The sequence below is a fragment of the Pinus tabuliformis genome, chromosome 6 (genome assembly GCF_031772625.1).
Source record: "Pinus tabuliformis cultivar Carrire ecotype Pingquan chromosome 6, CPIR1, whole genome shotgun sequence".
Lineage (NCBI taxonomy): Eukaryota > Viridiplantae > Streptophyta > Pinopsida > Pinales > Pinaceae > Pinus > Pinus tabuliformis.
Genome location: NC_142292.1, coordinates 2,017,375,419 through 2,017,397,457, shown reverse-complemented (window position 1 = coordinate 2,017,397,457; position 22,039 = coordinate 2,017,375,419). Strand labels below are relative to the sequence as shown.

Genomic DNA, 22,039 nt, shown 5'->3' with positions numbered 1-22,039 from the left:
TTTTGGCAATTCTTGGAAATTCTTATCCGCGGGGGCTCGATCCACGGTTTTGGCTGCCCGTTCCGCAGATCCAGAAAGGATCAGTTACGGATTTGTGGAGGTTCGGGTGTGTATCCGCCGCGGATCGCGAGCAGATCTGAGATAAGGTGGACGGTTCACATGGTTTGGCTAGGCTTTTTTTTTTGGAAATTTCTAACTATTATATGAGGAATTATGCTTTCCGAATACTCTCAAGGTGCCCCTTGATGCTCCCTACAGGCTTCCTAGATGCTCCCTAATGGTAAAAGTGACATTCTCCTTTTTCATTTTCATTCTTTTACTTAAATTTTTAATATTTCCATGAAATGACTCAGGATGTTTGAGAGTTGTTCTAACCTCATCAGACTTCATATGGATAAAATAGAATTTCATATCCCATTCAAAATTCAACAGAATTAATAGTTTTCAGGGTCAATGGGATTATGGTGTTTTATTGAATTATATGATGTATGAGGGCATGCAATTGGCATTTAGTCAAGAGCACCAATTCCTATATGAAATGAAATGAAATTTTAATGTCCACGAGACCAAACATAGTCTATGGGACCACTAGCTTCCCTGCATTTTTCCTTTGCAATTCAATATTCTTATTATTCAAATTAATGATGAGTTGACCCAACCTGCCAACAGTCCCCTCACTGAAAAGACAATGCCAAGGAATGGATGTTAACATACTGCTGTAAATGTGTCTGGTGTCTCTGAAAGCATCACATTCCAAAATGAAATGTTTTTCCGATTCCACTGCCCCTAACATGCAAAGTACACACCCATTCTTCCCAAGCTTCTTTAGGTCTTTTCCATCGACCTGTTTCGCATCGTAGTTGATGCGAGTTAGTTCTAAATTAAGCAATAAAAATCTTTGCTCTCCATGAAATGCTAGCTCCAATGTACTTCTCCATAACAAAACTCTTTAAATCCTTGATGTTTGTGGACATGCATTGAGGTAAATATTCCATTTTTGCATCCATTTGTTGTTTTGTCTCATCCATGATTTTTTTCTTTCACTCATTCCTTTATTGAAGATAACTTTATGCACCTTTCCCCATTTGTTCAATTCTTTGAAGATATCTTATGAGACGCACCATAGCAATTGCTTCAATGGAAGTTGCTCCTGTTTCACTCAGCATTATCTCATAGGAAACCAAACTTTTTATTTTAAACTTGTTCATGATCAAGCACTTTTGGATTTTTTCAATTTGCTTCCATTTTGAGACACCCATATAAAATCACTGGACAAACTAGAAGCCCTAAAAGAACTTTAATTGTTTTCCAATCCCATAACTCTGCCTCTCTACATCTGTTTTGAAGAGCATATAATGCTTTCTGCCCTCCTAAAATTCTCTTCTTTTTGCAGTGCTCCCAATTAAGCTTGTTGTTGAAATCAATCCCGAGGTACTTGTATTCATTTACTTCTTCAAGAATGTTGCCTTCAAAGAAGAATGAATGCTGTCTTTGCTTCTTTTTATTTGAGAAAATCATTAATTTGGTATTGCTGGTATTGACTTTCATCCCCACTGCTTTACAAAAATGTTCAAGGGCATATAGGTACATCTGCAATCCTTGGGCCGATTTAGCAATCAATACAAGGTCATCAGCGTTTAAAAGAAGCAGTATCACAAACTCCCCCAACCGAACACCATCCCCACTTTGTAGATTTAGCCACTCTTCCAATTTATCAATATATAAACCAAAATGAGTAGGGGATAAAGGGCAACCTTGCTTGGCTCCGATGTCACTTCTAAAACTTTCTGAAATGCCTGCTGAAGTTCTAATTTTGAATTTCACCACTTCATATAGTCAATGGATAACAACTCTATAATGCACAGGAATTTCAAGTTCTTCCATTTTACTCCACAACTTATGCAAAGGAATTTCAAGTTCTTCCATTCTACTCCACAACTTATCTCTAGGGACCGTGTCAAATGCCTTTTTGAAGTCAACAAAGCAACAAAATACTTCTTCTTTGCCCTTCCAAACCTTTTCAATAATGTGTCTAAGCGTGATACCATGATCAACTATAGAATGTTTCGGCCTAAAACCTGCTTGTCCTTTTGCCCTCTTTCCTTTGACTTCCATCCACTTACTGATTCGAGTTTCTACCATGCCGTTGAAGAGCTTTGCAAACAAAGGATTGATCATAATGGTTCTATAGTTGGAAGTATTATTAATGTCTCCACTTTTAAATGGGGTATTGCTAGACTAGTTGTCCAATCTCTTGGGAATCCTTGTTGACTAGTGTTGTCGAATATTTTCATGATGTGCGATGCAAGAATGTTCATTCCCCACTTTAGATATTTTGCTTGAAGGTCAACCAAGTCCTTTGCCTTTCCTATTTTCAACTTCTTAATATCTGGTCTCTACTTCCTGTAATGTGAAAAGCTTTGTAGTTGCAATGATCTTGGGAGGAGGCTCCTCCTCTGATTCTTTCTCATAGAGTTGTCTTGCATAGTCAAACCATTGATTGGTTGTAATATTATTTTCAATTTGCTTCTTCCTTGGTTGAAGTTCCTACCAAAAAAGCTTTGGGTTATTCTTGACTAGATATATTAACCCTTCTCGTCTTGTTTGCATGAACTCATCTTTCTTCCTTTTTAAAATCTACTTATATAACTTTACATTTGATATCATTTTGGGATTCAACTGCGTTAAGTAAGTCATTCACGTATGACCATTTCCATGAGAGGTAGTCGTAACTGACTAATTTCTCATGATTTTTGAATAGTTCACTTAGCACTCATTGCATCGGGTGATGCTCACAGGGGTGAAGAAGTGGGATTGAAACTAGTGAAATGAATCACATAGCATCAATCATCACTTCCGAGGCTTGCACCCGGTAACCAGGACTTCCCAAGAGGTCACCCATCCCAGAACTCCTCTGGCTCAAGCGCGCTTAACTGTGGTGTTTTCCCCACAATCAAGCCCACTTAGCTTGCTACCCCATTTGCAAAACCTTAGCAAGTATTGTGCCTCATGAACCATTCAAGTAGAGATCCCTTGACTCTTTTTGAATTTAAGTATGGGGGTTTACGCAGTGCATTATATTAGATATCATTTTGGGATTCAACTGCGTTAAGTAAGTCATTCACGTATGACCATTTCCATGAGAGGTAGTCGTAACTGACTAATTTCTCATGATTTTTAAATAGTTCACTTAGCACTCATTGCATCGGGTGATGCTCACAGGGGTGAAGAAGTGGGATTGAAACTAGTGAAATGAGTCACATAGCATCAATCATCACTTCCGGGGCTTGCACCCGGTAACCAGGACTTCCTAGGAGGTCACCCATCCCAGAACTCCTCTGGCTCAAGCGCGCTTAACTGTGGTGTTTTCCCCACAATCAAGCCCACTTAGCTTGCTACCCCATTTGCAAAACCTTAGCAAGTATTGTGCCTCATGAACCATTCAAGTAGAGATCCCTTGACTCTTTTTGAATTTAAGTATGGGGGTTTACGCAGTGCATTATATTAGATATCATTTTGGGATTCAACTGCGTTAAGTAAGTCATTCACGTATGACCATTTCCATGAGAGGTAGTCGTAACTGACTAATTTCTCATGATTTTTGAATAGTTCACTTAGCACTCATTGCATCGGGTGATGCTCACAGGGGTGAAGAAGTGGGATTGAAACTAGTGAAATGAATCACATAGCATCAATCGTCACTTCCGGGGCTTGCACCCGGTAACCAGGACTTCCCAGGAGGTCACCCATCCCAGAACTCCTCTGGCTCAAGCGCGCAATGTTGACTAATATCCCTAGAGAATCGAAGTAGAGGCAAAGGCTAGACAAGAGAAGAGGAATCTAGATTCTAGATGGTTGATGCTAGAATAATTAATCATTGATGTACAATGGATGTCATATCTATCTTGACTTATGTAAAAATATGGATGTTTTCATGTCTTATAAAACTAATTTGATATGTTGGATTTCTTGTTAATATAAATGCAATATATATATATATATATATTAGATGCTTCCAAGAAACTTCGCTTCCTAGATTTTTGGGAAATGACGCTTCCGCAGATCCGCTTCCAAAAAACGTCTTCGCTTCGTGCAACATTGGTCCACACACATTTGAATGTACTAGATGAAGAATCCCTCTTGATTTGTGCTCATTGCTTAGAAAGGCTGCCTTGGCATGCCAGTTGAGTGAATATCTTGAAATCAAGTTGTCCTATCACCATGTCCTTTAGGAGAGGCAAAGCTTCATAGTGAAAGTGACCTAATTATTTGTGCCAAAGCTCACAAAGATTGTTACTAATATGCACCAAAGTGCCATGCTTCATAGGATTTGCTAGCAACTTAAAAAGAGAAAACCAAAAAGAAAAACAGAAGTGTATATACCATTTGAGTCATATCCTTTCCCCAAGAGCAACTAAGGTGTTGAATTTCCAAGACCTTGGGTCTAGGTTAGAGTCTTAAAATTATTGACGCTACCAAACCAAGAATCTCAACCAGAAACTACTTTGCACAGCAGAAAATATAAAGCAATAAATCGGATGTACACAAATATAAACATTTTTAACAAATTGTACAATATGTACAACCCCAATCTTAGTTATATTAAACCAAATTTGAATAATACAACAGTCTATGGTATACAAGATACAATGAAAAATATGCTGTGCAGACTCGATGTCGTATCTTGTCCTACTGGTCCTTTGCTTCCATATTGCTCACTAGCTGCCCCTTAGTCCTTCAAAGGACAACACATCGAGGCTTCAGGAGGGTTGCCACCTAACACTGTTGCAAGTCACTTTTGTAGCATGTGCACGAGCTTATCCAATCTGCTTTCTGGGTTGGCCAATTCCCGAGCTCCAAATTGCCAGGCTAGTAGTCACCTTTGTTCATCAAGGTGTTGCACTTCGGCACCAAACTTCAACCCCTCTTCATCACTTCAGGATAGCTCGTCTAGGGCTACTTTGGGCTATCAATGTGCTGCCCTCCACCAGACCAATGATGCCCATCCCTACACTGTAGGTTCTGCTCCTAGGATGGACTCTTCACCACCACGAAAGGTCCTCCACATGGTACAAACGGGCTGCTCCAATTCTAATCCAAATCAGTTTAACTCCTTTGAGCCAACGCACCTCCAAACACTGCTCCAAATATGTTTGTACACTGTTGTTCTTGACTGTTCTGGTTAGGGCTCTAGGGCACATTGCTGCAGCCCTAAACTCCTCCCATAGTCCTTGAAAAACCCTATAAAAAGTTGCGACACACCCTTAAGAGAACTCCCTTGCTATGTTGTTGCCTAGGGTCAACCTTAATCTGCCCCTATGCAAGCCTTGCTGTGGTGCTATGGCCTGCGGCCTAGCACGCCATAGTCTTGTAGCCTTCGGTCCCTCAAAACAGTGCCCAAACAAGCACGTTTAGCCCTTAAGGGCTCGACCTAGCACACAACATACTCGGCCTCCATTACAACAACTCGGACCTTGTAATAAACCCAAAACAATCCTTTTTCGTGTTGTCCCTGCTTCTTTATGCCGCGACTAGGGCATAGAGATGCCCCTTCTCCAACGAATCCTCTTCTAGAGATTGTGTTGCACAAGATGGATGCCTTAATGTCTCTACGTCACCCTCTATTTATACATAAATGAGGGATTCCTTCCTAAGACGTCACACAAGGGCTGCTAGCCTGTCACAAGCCTAAAACACCGTAGGCTGACCTTAACATATAATTGCAAACCCATCATATAACCTCAAAAATTCATATCTCCACTTTTACAACTCGAAATTCGACGATTCTCAAAGCGTTGGATTCTCCTTTCTGCCCTCTATCGTCTCATGCCATCACATGTAGAAATGTGCTCTCGGAAATGCCCAAAACACGATTTGGTGCAAAACCCCATACTTGGGTTCCAAGCCCATAAGTGACCCTTGTGGCGCTTTGCCCTCCAAACCTCGAACCCTAGGGCTTGGAGTACCTCCCAAGCTACACAAATCAACACTCCCTCTTAGCGAGGGAGGTACTTCCAAGACTAGGAAGTAACTCATCATCATCATCACTGCTCGCAACACTTGCCCAACTCCTGGCGCTCACAATCACAGCAATCCCTGTATGGTGAACTACGCCCTTCTCGGAAGTGTCGCTGTCACTGGAAGCATCCTTCTTCTTCTTCTTCTCCTGTATCGCTTTCCAATCTCTCCATGATTCCTTCTTGGCAGTTGTAGGAGCACCCTTGCTCCCCACTGACCACGTGCTCTTCTTGGGCTGCAAAGTCTCCCTCTGAACCTACAAGCTCCCTCTCGAACTTGACTCCCTCTAAGTCTCTGGAACTTGGACTTTCTTCTCAGGAAAGTGTACCTTCTTCTCGGGAACTTGTACCTGCTCCTTTGAACCATTCACCTACACTTGTACCTTCTCTGGACCCTGCACCTGCTCCACCTGCTTCTTTTCATGATCCACATGCTTGCCTGTCAACCTGTAGAGACCATGCTCTCTAACTCCGAGTACAATCCCATCAGACTTAGACCCTTTGGGCTTGAGTCTTGCCTTCCCATCCTGGAACAAGACTTTAACCCCTTCCTCTTGATCATCGAGACATAAATCACGCTATATCTGAGTCTTGGTACAAACAATACATCCTGGACCTGCATCACACGTCCTGTCTCCATCCTGAATGGCACAACACCCGATCCTTGGATCTCCAACTGACTCTTGTCGCCCAACACCATGTGCAACTTCGAGTCCCATTCAACTAGAGTCTCAAAAACCTCCTGTGACCCTGTCATATGCTTCGTTGCACCATTGTCCACATACCATCCATCCTCATTGATAGTACCTTGCGAGAAATGAGAAATCATAGCAAAGTCCTCCTCTTCCAATCTCCTGGTGAGATCATCTATCTCAGCTGAAGTGGCAACACTGACAACCTGCTTTCCTTTCCTCTTTTCATCATCTCCCTTCTTCTTCATTGGACATCTCGATGAATAATGACCCATCTCGCCACAGTTGAAACACTTGACTTTACTCAAGTCCTTTTGCTTACCCTTCATTCGTGCTGAAAGTGCCACGTCATCATCAAAAGACTTCTTTTTTGGATGAAGATCCTCGTCTTGCAACTCTTCCTAAATGAAGTGATCCCACAGCCTATCCCAGTATGACAACTTTTCTCTGGCAACGATTCCTTTGATAAAGGGCTTCCATTCCTTGGTGAACCCTTTCAAGGCAATCCTTACCATAACTCCATCTGAGATAGTCACACTGATGGCAGCATTCTAATCTTTGGCCTGAGACAATCTCGTCAGATACGTGGTCACACTTTCACCCTTTATCATCTTGGTCGACTTCAACTTATCCTCCAATATCGGTACTTGGTTCTCGTTCTTATTCTAGAACAAATTCTGAAGAGCCATCCACATCTCATGTGCATTGTTCTTCCTGGACAAATGAGGTATTAGGGCATCCTTCACACCATCTAGGATGATCAATCTCGCCCTCGCATCCAAATCTTCATATATTTCCAGCTCCTTAGGGTTGGTTGGCTTCTTGATCTCTTTCTTGGTGAATGCCCAGATCTTGTTGACTTGCAAGACCAACTTGATCCTTTCCTTCCAAGGAGTATAGTTGGTCAACCCCTCCAACTTATCCTCATACTGGAGACCTGCGTGCAACTTCAACATTGTAGTGAGCCCTTCACTTACAATGTGACCAACTCCCTCTTACGTTGTTTTACGCTGCGCACAACTGTGATTTACTTACTTCCAAAGTAGCTCAGACGCGCTCTGATACCATGTTGAATTTCCATGACCTTGGGTCTAGGTTAGAGTTTTAAAATAACTGACGCTACCAAACCAAGAATCTCAACCATAACTACTTTGCACAGCGGAAAATATAAAGCAGTGAATCACATGTACGCAAATATACACAGTTTTTAACAAATTGTACAATATGTACAACCCCAATCTTCGTTATATTAAACCAAATCTGAATAATACAACAGTCTATGGTATACAAGATACAATGACAAACATGCTGCGGAGACTCGATGTCGTATCTTTTCCTGCTGGTCCTTTGCTTCTGTACTGCTCACTAGCTGCCCCTTAGTCCTTCAGAGGACAACACATCAAGACTCCAAGAGGGCTGCCACCTAACCCTGCTGCAAGTCACTTTTGTAGCATGTACACGGGCTGATCCAATCTGTTCTCTGGGTTGGCCAATTCCTGAGCTTCAAACTGCCAGGCTAGCAGTCACCTTTGTCCATCAAGGTGCTGCACTTCGGCACCAAACTTCACCCAACCTTCAGCTCCTCTTCATCACTTCAAGATAGCTTGTCTAAGGCTACTTTGGGCTATCAACATGCTGTCCTCCACCAGACCAACGATGCCCAATACTACACTGTAGGTTCTGCTCCTAGGATGGACACTTGACCACCATGGAAGGTCCTCCACATGGCACAAACAGGCTGCTCCAATTCTGATCCTAATCCGGTCAACTCCTTTGACCCAATGCATCTCCAAACACTGCTCCAAATATGTTTGTACGCTGCTGTTTGTGACTGTTCTGGTTAGGGCACTAGGGCACACTGCTGCAGCCCTAAACTTCTCGCACAGTCCTTGAACAGCCCTCTGAAAAGCTGCGGCACACCATTAAGAGACACCTCCTCTGGTACGCTGCTGCCTAGGATCAATATCAGCCCTTAATCTGCCCCATACGCAAGCCTTGCTGTGGTGCTATGGCCTGTGGCCTAGCACACAGCAGTCCTGTAGCCGTCTGTCCCTCAAAACAGTGCCCAAACAAGCAGCGTTTAGCCCTTAAGGGCTTGGCCTAGCACACAGCATACTTGGCCTCCATTACAGCAAGTCGGACCCTGTAATAAACCCAAAACAGTCCTTTTCACGCTGTTCCTGCCTCCTTATGCTGCGGCTAGGGCATAGAGATGTCCCTTCTCCAACGAGTCCTCTTCGAGAGATTGCGTTGCACAAGATGGATGCCTTAATGGCTCTACATCACCCTCTATTTATACATAAATGAGGGGCTCCTTCCTAAGATGTCACACAAGGGTTGCCAGCCTGTCACAAGCCTAAAACACCTTAGGCCAACCTTGACATATAAGTGCAAACCCATTGTATAACTTCAAAAATTCATATCTCCACTTCTACAACTCGGAATTGGACGATTCTCGAAGTCTATTGTCTCATGCCATCACATGTAGAAAAGTGCTGGCGGAAATGCTTAAAACACGATTTGGTGCAGAACCCCATTCTTGGGTTCCAAGCCCACAAGTGACCCTTGTGGCGCTTTGCTCTCCAAAGCCCGAACCCTAGGGCTTGGAGTAAGCTACACAAATCAACATAAGGTAGCAATAAACTCATAGTAAGCTACAACATTGAATTCTTTGGCATTCTTGTTAAGGGGGTAACCTTTGGCAGAGAATTGCATACATATCTCTTCTCGCCAAGAGGGATAAAAATAATTGGCAGAACTAACCTCATTAGAAAAAAAGTATACTACCAATGCAGCTTCCATATTGTAAACAGAGTGAAATCTGAATACAGTTCCCAATTCCCAACAGGTGGGACAAAACTAGGGACATTGAGTCCCCAAGAAGAGTTGCACAGTAGTGAATTTGTTTGTGAAGCATAATAGAGTAACGGTCCTGCACAGCTCTCCAACATGATCCAGCAAAGCTACAGTCCCATAAAAGATGCTGCAAGGTTCTGATCATTGACAAAAGGGGCATAACCCATTTGACATGTTGCTTTGGGCGAGGCAATCTTTGGAAGGCTGTCTCCCATAACAACCAACCAAGCAAAGACCCAAAGGTTGTAGCTCAAATGGGGAGACCAAACACTATGAGTTCGACAGATCCAACTAACCTCATGCTTGGAGGACATCCATCTAGTATGGAGGACCAGAGACAAAGGTTGTTTATAATGAAGTTTGAAGAGGTTTCCCCAATGTTCCACTTGGATGTGTCCCCTAGGGTGGGGGGACCCCTCATGTTTCCCATGGTTGGGGGATGGGGGGACACCCGGGGAAACATGAGGGGTCCCCTTAGGCCGACCTTGACATATAAGTGCAAACCCATCGTATAACTTCAAAAATTCATATCTTCACTTCTACAACTCGGAATTCGACGATTCTCAAAGCGTTGGATTCTCCTTCCGCCCTCTATTGTCTCATGTCATCACATGTAGAAATGTGCTCCCGGAAATGCCCAAAACACGATTTGGTGCAGAACCCCATACTTGGGTTCGAAGCCCACAAGTGACCCTTGTGGCGCTTTGCCCTCCAAACCCTGAACCCTCATGTTTCCCATGGTTGGGGGATGACGGGGCACCCGGGGAAACATTTCCCCACATCTCCCTTCGGGGGAAACTTGGGGAAACAAATGGGGAAACGTTTCCCTACCGTGGGGGATGTGTTTCCCCAAGATGGGGACGTCTGGGCACCCCTTCCCCTAGAAGGGGGATGCGTAGGAATTCCCCCAACAATTTTTTTTTGTCTAACGACCCATGAAGATAGAAAAGAAATAAGGGATAGAGTTATGAAGTGTCTAAGACCTTGGTAATTATTGGTAATATTAAATTCTTAAAGTAAAAGGATGAATACTTCTACTTAAATTGTTAACATTACCATTAATTATTTCAGGATGTTTGAGAGTGGTTACCTCATTAGACTTCGTGTGGAGAAAGTAGAATTTCATATCCCACTCAGAATTTAATAAACTTATCTGTTTTAAGTTTTAACTTTTCAGGATTGGCAGCATTATTGTATTCAATTGGATTTAGATTGCACAATGATGAATTTGCATCGGATGAGTTGTTATTGTTGGGATTCTATCATTATTATATTTATATTTTATAATTTCATAAATAGGGACTCCTGTGCTGGGGATCCTGATGTGCCCCCTTGAATTTTCCTAAAATTTGGTGGTGCCCCTACACATCTGTCTTTTGCTTGCCATGCCCGTGCTTCCCTGTCCCAGAAACTTGGTGGAACGTAGTGTTTCCCAAATCTCCATTTCCTTTCCAATTTGTCCAAAAGAGCCTCTCTGTGTCAATATTTAACTTATACAAATCTTTAACTGGGATCAGACTAGTGATCTCTTGGATCGTCGGTATATTTGAGGAAAGGAGAACCTTCTGGGAGGATAGCTCTCTTTCAAAGACCCTTCCAAATGAAGACACCTTTCTTGCTTACACTACTAACCTACTGAAAGCCCAGCTCCAAATGGGATCCCAAGATAGTGGACAATCTCACCACGTTTGATCTGGAGCCACAGATCAGGAATCCAACCCAGATGATCATCACTGCAGCCCCTCCAAGCACACTGTCAAAAACAGATTAGACGTGAAAGAAATCATATCTGCAACCCACTGCACCCCTCCAACAACTCACTCTCACAGGTAGCTGCCATTCCAGACACAGATCTGGAGGATTTCAGTGAACGTACTCTGGTATTGTGGTAAATTTCAAACCATGTAAACTGATTCTGCACTCAGCCAAATTAACTCTAAACCTAGGTAGCTTAAAACTTGAAAGTTTCATTACAGACAACAAAGTTGAGTTATTTTAATCTACAAACACATACTGCTGGAAATTATAAACATTGGAAAGATGCTGAATACAGCCACTCAAAACTACTTCTATATTCTATTTCAAAATCAATGTATCTGGTCACATGCATCAAGTGCCCTAGGTGGCTTAGTCAAACCCTAAACCTAACCTACTCAGCCAGTGCACCCTCTTGCATGGACAGAAGTTTCAAAGATCGTGCACTCCAACTGGACAATAACTGCAACATGTGATCATGCACACTCCTCCTTTGGGATTTGTGCCCTCATCAACTCCTCATGCCATTCTCCTAGCTGTCATCTTGTAAATACTGTCATAATATTGGAGATTCCTTATTGCTGTTGGAGCTAGTTATTTGTAAATACTAAAGCGTTTAATGTCTATATGGTTTGACAGAATCCTCATGGTTAAATGCGATTGTCCAATGTGCCATGAACTCTATATATTTGTTTTATTTGGTTCTTTGGGATTCTTTTTATTATGGCTCAAAAGGAGAAATCTAATATCGGAGATATCTGGATGCTTCCTTTCAAGGATAGTTGAGGATTTCAGCTGTAAGCAGTGAACGTAAGCTTGCAAAGGTTCTCAAGAAAGCCTTCAAATCATTCTTTTTCCTTGTAGGTTAGCAAGGCTAGATTTGACCCCTAAAACTACGAAGATGCTCTCTAAATTTTGATTGTTGGATATATGCTAATTATTGCGTGGCTGCATGTAAGGTGACAATTCTTGTAGAAAGTGCATGTGGGAATTTGTCACTTGCATCTTGCTCAGCTTTTGTAATCCATTCCTTACATTAGTCATGAGGTAGACCAGAATGTCTATTCCTTTCATTAACCTAGTTTGTATAGGGACTGATATTATCTTAAAGAACTTATTTTCTTTGTCCCTGCGCTGGTGTATTTTTTATGTTTTCAAAGAAACATTGATGAGAGTGATATTCTTCTGTTTATCGATTACCTCTTGATCTCCTTGTTGGGTGATGGCTTTGGTGTTATGTTATTAAGAGTGTGGCTGAGTATTTAGTTTCCTAAAGACCTCCTCGTAGATTTATAAAGAGTCAGATCTGTTGCCGTTGTAGCTGCTCTGAAGTGTTGGCATGGAAATGCCATCTACCGTTGCTGTCTTCTTGCCATCTTTATTCATCAGAGCCTCATGAAGATGTTGTGGTGAAACCTGATACAGATGAACTAGTTGTGGCAATACATGGAAATACTTATATGTTAATGCTCATTGTGATTTCTAACATTTTGAAATGTATTTTTTTTTTCAAAATGGTTGCTTGTGAGGTCTATTCTGTCTTATTGTGATTTAATCTAAAAAGTGAAACTTAGTTGCCCATTGGAAACAAGGGAGGTAGGGACCTTATGTTAGGAACAAACTATATCTAGTTTAATGCTGGTTTGAAGCTTCTCCATAGGGGTGGAAAGAGTGCTTATTCCTTTTGTTACCTGCCAGTATTAACACAAGCCTGTTCCTTATGTACCACCATCTGTAAACATGAAAGGAAGATATTATTGACGATCAAACAAGAGTACATGCCTGAGTTGTCCCATGCCACTGATTATAATGCTACTATGGATGTGCTTCCATGCCTTGGGAAACCTTATTGTCCTACAAGAGGCTAAGTGTTTGCTAGACCCCACCTCGCTTGATCTCATTTTATACCAGTTTTGTGGAGCAACAACTAGATCCAACAGAGTGGGTTTTGTGATCTACATTTGAGCAGTAGACTGTATTTTCTCTAATAATATATTTGGCTTTTGCTTCTCTTTTCTTTAATTCTTTTTCATTGTTTTGATATTTAGCTTGGGTATATTTTGCTCACATGATGCATTAAACCAATATGCCTTACATTTTGAGTTGCGTTTCAGCCCCATTGACCATTTTTCCTCACTTGAGGACATCAATACAATTTCAATTTCAATTTCTGTTTCAGTAGCAGTAGTTGGAAAACTTTCTTTCTTCTAGTTTCTTTTACCTCTAAAGCAGGTAATTTTTGTATAGTGCTTGTTTCATGACCTTGGAAACAAGCCTTGCAATGTACAGTAATACCACTTTTTGGTTGAATGTTTATGGAAACAATGAATTCTTCCGTTGAGGTCTTGGGTGGGCTACCTTCATTGTAAATCCTTTTACTATACATAGCAGAAAGGTTTTTAAGGCGACTTAGAAAGATTATAGTTGCATCGATCAGACAAAAGATCTGTAGACTCCCTGCAAAACTAATAGTAGTTCTGGGATTTCTACCTGCATGGTTCACTACAGAGATGCAATTTTTCTTCCCAAAACTTTATAACCCAATGACAAAAACTATGGCTATTCTTCCCTTCATAGTCCATAGGAGATAACTTACTGCTAATCTTAACATCCTAAGCTGTGAAGAATAAACTTCCTTAGATTAATTTCTAATGGAATCAGAGAAGCTCGAACCACAACTCTCTTAAAGCATATTTTGCACAATTTGTAGGAATGCATTATTTTCAATGCAACTGAAAAAATTGTGGGAATGTCGCATTGCATTGCAACTGTGAAATTTTTTGTTTTCAATGCAACTGAATTTTTTTTAGTGCATGTAAACATTTAGAGAAGCTCTTGTTGGTTTTATGATTTTTAAATTATATTCTTCAATCTGTTTTGTTGTTTCAAGGATGAATGCAGGGAATTGTTTTCTCCATATTGATAAGCCATAATTTTGTTCTCAGTAAGGATAAGAAATGAACAGGTCAATGCAAAACTAGAGGGAAGATATGTGTGCCCTATAAACTGTAAAAATAAATGCATTTGAAAAATAAATTTGTAGGTATATTTTTGTAACAGTCCATGCTTTGAATTTTGTGATGCAGATAAATGAACTTGTAGATATTGCTCGCTGTGTAGCCAATGCAAACTGGAATGATGAAGGAGCATTGGAATATTTGGTTTCCTGTCTGGAAGATCTTCGAGATGTCCTTCAGCACTGTAAAGCTGAAGCTCTCACAGTTGACACTTTTGGGAGGCGGATAGAAAGATTGCTTCGGTGAGTATCATATGCTAATGTGACAAAAAATAAAACTTGTCATAAAACAATTCATTAAGATACATTGGGTGATTATGCCTGTTTGTTTGATAGAGTTTGTTCTCTATTATTCTTTTTTATTATCTTAAATCGTTATTTGGTCAGGGAGAAAATCGGTAACTAGAACATACATCATTTCTGTCACCATGGATCACATAGCACTGCTGCCAGGAACCGCCCTGGGCCCGATATGATAGCCTGCAAACCATACCAAGCAAGGTTAGCTAGGATTTGAACTGAGGTGAGTGACATTATCACCGTGAATCCCAACCAGTGTTATCAGGACTGGACCAAACCGGTCTGAACTGGACGGTCCGACCGTTTTGAGGCAAAAACTGGTTCGGACCGGTGATTTGAACCGACCGAACCAGCCAGTTTGGTACAAGTTTACTAATGCTGATTGAACGTAGCAAGTGGGGTTTGTTTTTCTTTTTTTTCTTTTAATTTTTGTTTTGGCTGGGCACTACCCCACAATAGGTGCCTAATATTCAAGCCTATGGCCCTACTATTGCTAGGCAATTCATGGTAATGTTAAATTCTTAAAGTAAAAGGTGACTTTTACTTTAAGAATTTAAAATTACCATGAAATGACTCAAGATGTTTGAGAGTGGTTCCGGCCTATTTAGATTTCATATGGAGAAAGTATAATTTTAAATCTCACTCAAAATCCAGTGGACTTGACAGTTTTTCAGGATTTCAGGATTGTGGGGATTGCAATGTTTCCATTTGGTTTTGTCGTGTATGAAGGTATCAAACTAGCATTTAAGCAAGAGCACCAATCTCTCTATGTACCTTGATGTTAGTGACATTGCTTGTTGAACTCCTCTTTCATGATCCTACTAAAAATGTACCAATCACACAAACAAAATTTTGAATTGACATGCTAAGCATTTTTTAATCTTATTTTAATGCTTTGAGGGTGATATTGATGTTGAAGAGCCCAATATAGGCAAATATTTTGATGATATATAGGCCTTTGTTGCAGCATGATTTTTTTTGGATGCTAGAGGCCATCTAGGTCTTGTTTTTTGATGTATTTTCTGTTCAAATATGGATTGCACTTGTGTTATTTTGGTTATGTGCACCCCTACATGTTCTGTAAATGAGAACTTTTGCTTATTTGTGTATAAAATTGTTTGGATTCATATGGATTCCCATGAATACATGTGGTTTTCTTTAAAATTTGAATATTTTATGTGTTTTTGGTTGACCGGCTTTTTGGTCTGGTTTTTTACCAGTTTCTGTCCGGTTCTTGGTCCTGGGGGTCTACCGGTTCGGTGATCGGTCCAGTTCTGATAACATTGATCCCAACCACTTGGGCTACCCCTGACCTGTTTTCCATTATTTTGAATTATGTCTCTTAAAATATTCTTTTCCTCTTTGGAAAATTACATTATTAACAGAAATAAATTTATCTCAGCAAAATTTAAAAAACTAAAGGGTATATCCATTTGAACTTATATCATCTTCCTCAGTGCTGCCAGAGAATGAAACCAGAGAATGCAGTGGCATCTAGAAACTTAGCATCCTTGATGAGCAAAACCTTTGGCCGGCAGCTGCATATGCACTTTTTCCCAATTCCCCCTCAAAGTGCGGAAAAGAGACAGAGAAGTGAGAAGTTAGAATTGACTTCATTATCAAATACAGACCTACAGTATATCTTCAAGGTAGAGGAGACCTGATATACACAGATAATCCCAGACACCTCTCAAAGAAGAATGAACATGGTAGTTGGAATCAGCAAGAAGTGTTGTTTGTTGATTTTTCTTCCCTGGAAGAACAGAACACTATGTCTGACCATAGTGTGATGAGCAAAACCTTTGGCCAGCAGCTGCATATGCACTTTTTTTCAATTCCCCCTCAAAGTGCAGAAAAGAGACAGAGAATTGAGAAGTTAGAATTGACTTCATTATCAAATACAGACCTACAGTATATCTTCAAGGTAGAGGAGACCTGATATACACAGATAATCCCAGACACCTCTCAAATAAGAATGAACATGGTAGTTGGAATCAGCAAGAAGTGTTGCTTGTTGATTTTTCTTCCCTGGAAGAACAGAACACTATGTCTGAACATAATGCCAACAGCTTCTGGGACCCCAACAATACTAAAACATGTGATTCAGTGTTTCTGAACAATTACAGATAGGGAAGAGGTCATCAGAGAGTCCACTCTTTCACATTTGGTCTTTAGAGGGGAGCCCCCTGGTAAATAACTGTGCAAACACCCACAACATGTAATACAACCGCACAAACTGCACACTATGCAGGGGATAACTACCTATCCTCCAGATCATTAGCCACCCAATGAGATTTGAGGACATAAGCTAATTCATGATGCTGACTGAAGCCTTCAAGAATCATACTGCTGCAAGGGGTGCCCAAAACTACACTCCTGATCTCTCCAATCCCACATGGAAATATTCGTTTCAAATATGTCTTCTTGCTGGATGAGGCCAACATTCTACACAATGAAATGATGATCACTCGGAAGTAGACCATGCAAATGCAACAAGATGTGCCAATACCTTCCAACAAAAACCAGTAAGTCCCAAAGATCCTGTGAAAAAAGTTTCCAATTTTACTCTGCAAGCTCTGCCATACAAGTATCCTGTAACTGCCAGAATCCAAATGGGATGCCTAGCCAAGTTCCAACTTGCTATACTACCAGATATATTCCACCTGACCAAACCCGCTATGGCCTTGCACACCACCCAGCTGCCCCTGCACAGCCCCTGAACCTTGTCCACATGCTGGGTGTTCATCATTCTATATTGCAACAAGATCTGCCAAGGAGAGAACCCTCCATATGATGAACCACCCATTTTGTGACAAGAATGTTCCATTGCATAGCCACATCAATTTGTCTAGCCCCCTCCCAGCCTTGGGCACAATATGCACATTCCATGGGACTGCTGGAAGTCCTCGCTCCTCTCTATATCTAGACCAGAAATAAGATCGCAACAGATGCTCCAATTGAGAGAACTGTGCTTGGCTAGGAAGCCAACAACAGAAATAATAGTTGATGGAAGCCTGTAAGGTCCGCCCAACCACCCTCAACTTCTGTGCAAACTGGAGGTCCTATACTGGTGGAAATGGAGCTTCTTCTGTAGTTGCTGAAGAGACCAATCTGACATAGTTGCAGGGGAAGGCCCACCCTAAAAGGAATGCTAAGATAGAGAACAATGACCCCTGACTAGACATAAAAGAAACAAGGAAGGAATTACATTAATATTCAGTTGTGTCCAAAGATAAGCCAATGGGGCTCAGGTGTACATCTTGTATTCATAACCAAATGGAATCTCCTCTCTAGGAAATGGCCAAAAAATGCAAAAATGTGTAAAAGTATATAAATTCCGAATCGTATTCTGGAGAGAGAGAGAGATAAGTATCCATGTGGAATGAAATTCCACCATGGGTATATGCCATTTCAGTAATAATGTGCAATTATAGATGTCCTTGTGTCAAGATGCTCCTTCTACAGCCCAGGTTGATGTGTCACATCTAGAATGCTTATGTGTCCCATGTTGGTCAAATTCAAGTGTACGTCTTGTATTCATAACCAAATGGAATCTCCTCTCTAGGAAATGGCCAAAACAATGCAAAAATGTGTAAAAGTATATAAATTTCGAATCGTATTCTGGAGAGAGAGATATAAGTGTCCATGTGGAATGAAATTCCACCATGGGTATATGCCATTGCAGTAATAATGTGCAATTATAGATGTCCTTGTGTCAAGATGCTCCTTCTACAGCCCAGGTTGATGTGTCACATCTAGAATGCTTACGTGTCCCATGTTGGTCAAATTGAATTTTATTTTTTATTTTTTGAATAATATTAACACTTATCTAGATCCATCTTAAACCAGATTCATCTTAAACCTGGGTCCATCAAGCTCTAAAAGGAATCCAATTTATTGAGGTGCAACCCTTGTTTTAGAGTGAAAAAACTTGTAAGTTTTGCACCTCAAGAGAATTGATCCGTCTCAGCCCTTCATAATTTGGGGTTAAGATGGATCTTAGCTGGTATCAATACCAACCAGAAGCCAAAGAGAGCCTTCAAGGCATGACATCAAAATCACCGATCATGTTAGAACTAGAGTGGGGGAAGATGCTATCACATCAATTGGAACACTTGCACCCAAAGCCTACTTTCGAATTGCAAAACTTTTGGTGTGGGTAATGCCTTGTATATCACCACTGTTATGTAGGAGCATCTCTGGTCCACTGGTAATCCTGCATAACCAAAAATAACCTATAATGTTTAATTCCAACATCCAGTTCTGTTTACTTATATATTTTCTTTCTAATCTATTATCATCAAGCTCACAATCATCACTGGACACCCACTGTCAGCTTTGAAAGTGAAATTTGGAAATATCTTTTGCAATGTGGGGAAGGGCGAGATGCATGGTTTTCTTACTTTATCCATAAATAATATTGGATCCATGGTGGTAAAGATCAACAATTGTCAGGAAGTGGAAGAAAGACACAATGATGCACCAAATTGATGAAAGGCAGCTGGGAGGCATAGTTGGTCGAGTTAATGAAAAGTAGAGAGAAATCAGATTTTTTCTATTTGGGTGGGTGGCTGGGTGTGATCTTGCTGTTTCTTAAATGAGAAATTACATCTCTTAAGAGAATGCCATTTTTTGAAGGGAAAGCAGGTTGTGTAACAAAAATCTGGTGCTGAAAAAGAGAGCATTGGGCCACAAAGGGATGGTGTATCCCCTTAAATTTCTGAGCATTGGTCAGTTTTTTTCACCATGGAGATTTAGTTTGTATCTGTGAGATCTCTGCTGTTGCAACTTCGCTCAATTGCTATGGGTGTGAGCTAAACTCTGGTTTTTGTTGTTCCTCTTTTAAGGAATCATCGTTGTGTTATGGGTCTTTGTCACTATGATTTGTATGTTGTGTTTTAAATCCTTATTGTAAGAGTTGGCATGAGTGATGGTGAGTGCTTGGAAATCTAGTGCAAATGTTGAATTTATTTGCTTCAAAATCAATTCTGCACATTGATCCCATCACTAGTTAATGCTGCATTGATGGGTATCAACACAAGAAGAACCTATGGTGAGGATTGTTACTGCCTGGATTAGCAACCTTGGCATGGTGTGATCAAGGTGCTAAGTGGTAATCACACAGGAGATGCACCCACTGTCACCTCAGCGCAATCTAATCTCACTTTAGGCTAACCTTTACAATGTCACTGGGGGTATACCAATCTTTTAACATTTCACCAAGAAGCTTAAAAGACTGGTGCCTAGAAGCATTAAGTATGATGAAGGTTAAGAGTTAGTAGAAACAAAATGTTAAGTTTGATGAATGAATGCCAACTGCAGAAAATACAAACCAACATACAAAACTCACTCAAAATACCCAATAACTGGTTGCCTTTGATTATTAAGAGTGAAGGAAAGGTACATATACCAAGTGAGATGACTTATGCTTGATTGCCACTTTATTTGTAACCTGATTTGGACAAGCATGCTACTGTCCCAATGTTACTTGGGAGCGGGAGCGGGAGCGACCATTTTCAGAAGCTCCCGGTTTGGGAGCGAATCCGGGAGCGATTTTTTAAAAATATATATATATTTTATATTTTTTAATTTTTGATACATATATGTCAACAAAAACATGTAGAATGATGAAATAGACATAAAAAACATAAAAAACATAAATTGATCATTGAACCATATCACATCAATCATCTAGAAATTATAATCGTCATCAACCATGTCCACAAGTTAGTAAAATACTTATTACAACTGCAACATATTGAGTCTTATAAATCATGATTCATCAAATTCAATATTAAAGTTTCAACTTCAAGCTTTCAGAATTGAAAATTCAATAACATTTATCATCATTGATCACCAAAGTTGTACTTGTAAGCCAAGTTTAACCATTACAAGAAGTAATATCGAAGATATTTCTAAGTCTTAACTTCTAACTGTTAACATGATATGAAATGTTAAAAATTTATAAAATGAAACATGAATAATGAGATGAAATGAAACAACTTTAGTCTTTCACAAAGCATCATATTCATAATTCACAATCATTACCAATGAGTTATAATTGCCAAGGCCCAACTTCAAGCTTCAAATTTTCATTGTCACAGTGATATAATGTTTACAAAAAATATCATAATGTCATAATGATATGAAAGAGTCAAGAGTCAAGAGTCAAGGACTCAAAACTCAACAGTTATGAAAACTAAAGTCTAATAGAAACTAAAAAAGACAAGTAAACTGTAAATCTACAAGTGGCCCTTGCCACGAGAGTCTCCAGGAGTATAAGCAGGTCGTGGTGGTCTTCTAGGAGTCTCCCGCACAGACCGACGACCAGAACTAGAGCCTCCACGCGAGGGTGTCGATGGAGGTGGCGACAGCAATGGAACAAGACTCGGGCCCCGAGAACTGCTACTGGATGGTGGAGGTGGAGGTGGCATGGCTGCTGCAGCTGCTTCATTTTCATCCCGTACAAGCTCCTCTTCTAGTTCTTCAATATGTACAATGCCATCCTCCAAATTGTCGTCCTCAGGGTGATTGTCCCAAATTTTATATGTGGGATCTTCATTAGCCCGATCACAGTAATGGCTCAACAACCTCAAGTTGTAGTGCACATAAACCAAGCTTTTTGCTCGGTTTTCGTTGAGTCTGTTTCTTTTCACATTATGTATATAACTGTAGGTGCTCCAACACCTCTCTGCAGAAGAAGAATTTACAACCTGTGAAAGAACTTTTTTTGCCAATTTTGGCAAAAGTCCGTGGCCGCCATATGTTTCCCACCATGTGAGAGAATCAAATTTATCTTTGTCGTCCATTGCATGGAAGTTACCATACAAACCACTGCCACTGAAGTATCTGCCTATTTCAAGGCGCACAGCTGCACATTCCTCCCTGTCAGGCACCAACTTTTCTAATGCTTCCAGATATCCTCTAGTTACCTCTTGATCTAAATGGGGTTTGGTCCTAACACCACCCCCTGCTGCAGGTTTGCCCAACCAAGATTCTGAGTAGTATTTTGGCGTAAGGATATACGCCAATCAATGTAGTGGAAGGTTAAGCCTATTCCACCGTTCACACACACAATCATGAATCAGTTTGTACAAGTTGGGGTCTCTATTATGAACAATGTCTTTTATTTCCCCCAACATGGTATCCATTTGCTCATACACCTCGCCAATCACTAGTTTGTCTGTATCTGCAAACCGAATCATGTTATAAATTGGCTTGGTGAAATCCAATACCTGCCTCACAGTTGTCCAAAACTGCCCATCAAGAGCGGCCTCCTCCACCGTTTCAAAACCTGCCCTGTCAGCTACATTTGTAGCCCTTTCCTTTAACACCTGCCAATGTGGACTTGATACCATGCTAGCTAATGCCTCTCTTACCTTCAAAAGGCGCCTGAAGGCGAG

At 40.7% G+C, this 22,039-nt stretch overlaps 1 protein-coding gene across 6 annotated transcripts in view; it reads left to right on the top strand.

The window, feature by feature from the left end:
• Positions 1 to 22,039, top strand: part of LOC149267342 (putative serine/threonine protein kinase IREH1) — a 183,057-nt gene that overhangs the window by 16,653 nt on the left and 144,365 nt on the right. For all 6 annotated transcript variants that reach the window (XR_016260744.1, XR_016260737.1, XR_016260728.1 and 3 more), the window contains one exon: positions 14,407 to 14,579. Coding sequence is in view for 1 of the 6 variants with exons in the window: in XM_089432281.1 (XP_089288407.1) it covers positions 14,407 to 14,579 (173 nt within the window). In the remaining 5 variants the exon portion in view is untranslated. The remainder of the gene's footprint in view (positions 1 to 14,406; positions 14,580 to 22,039) is intronic.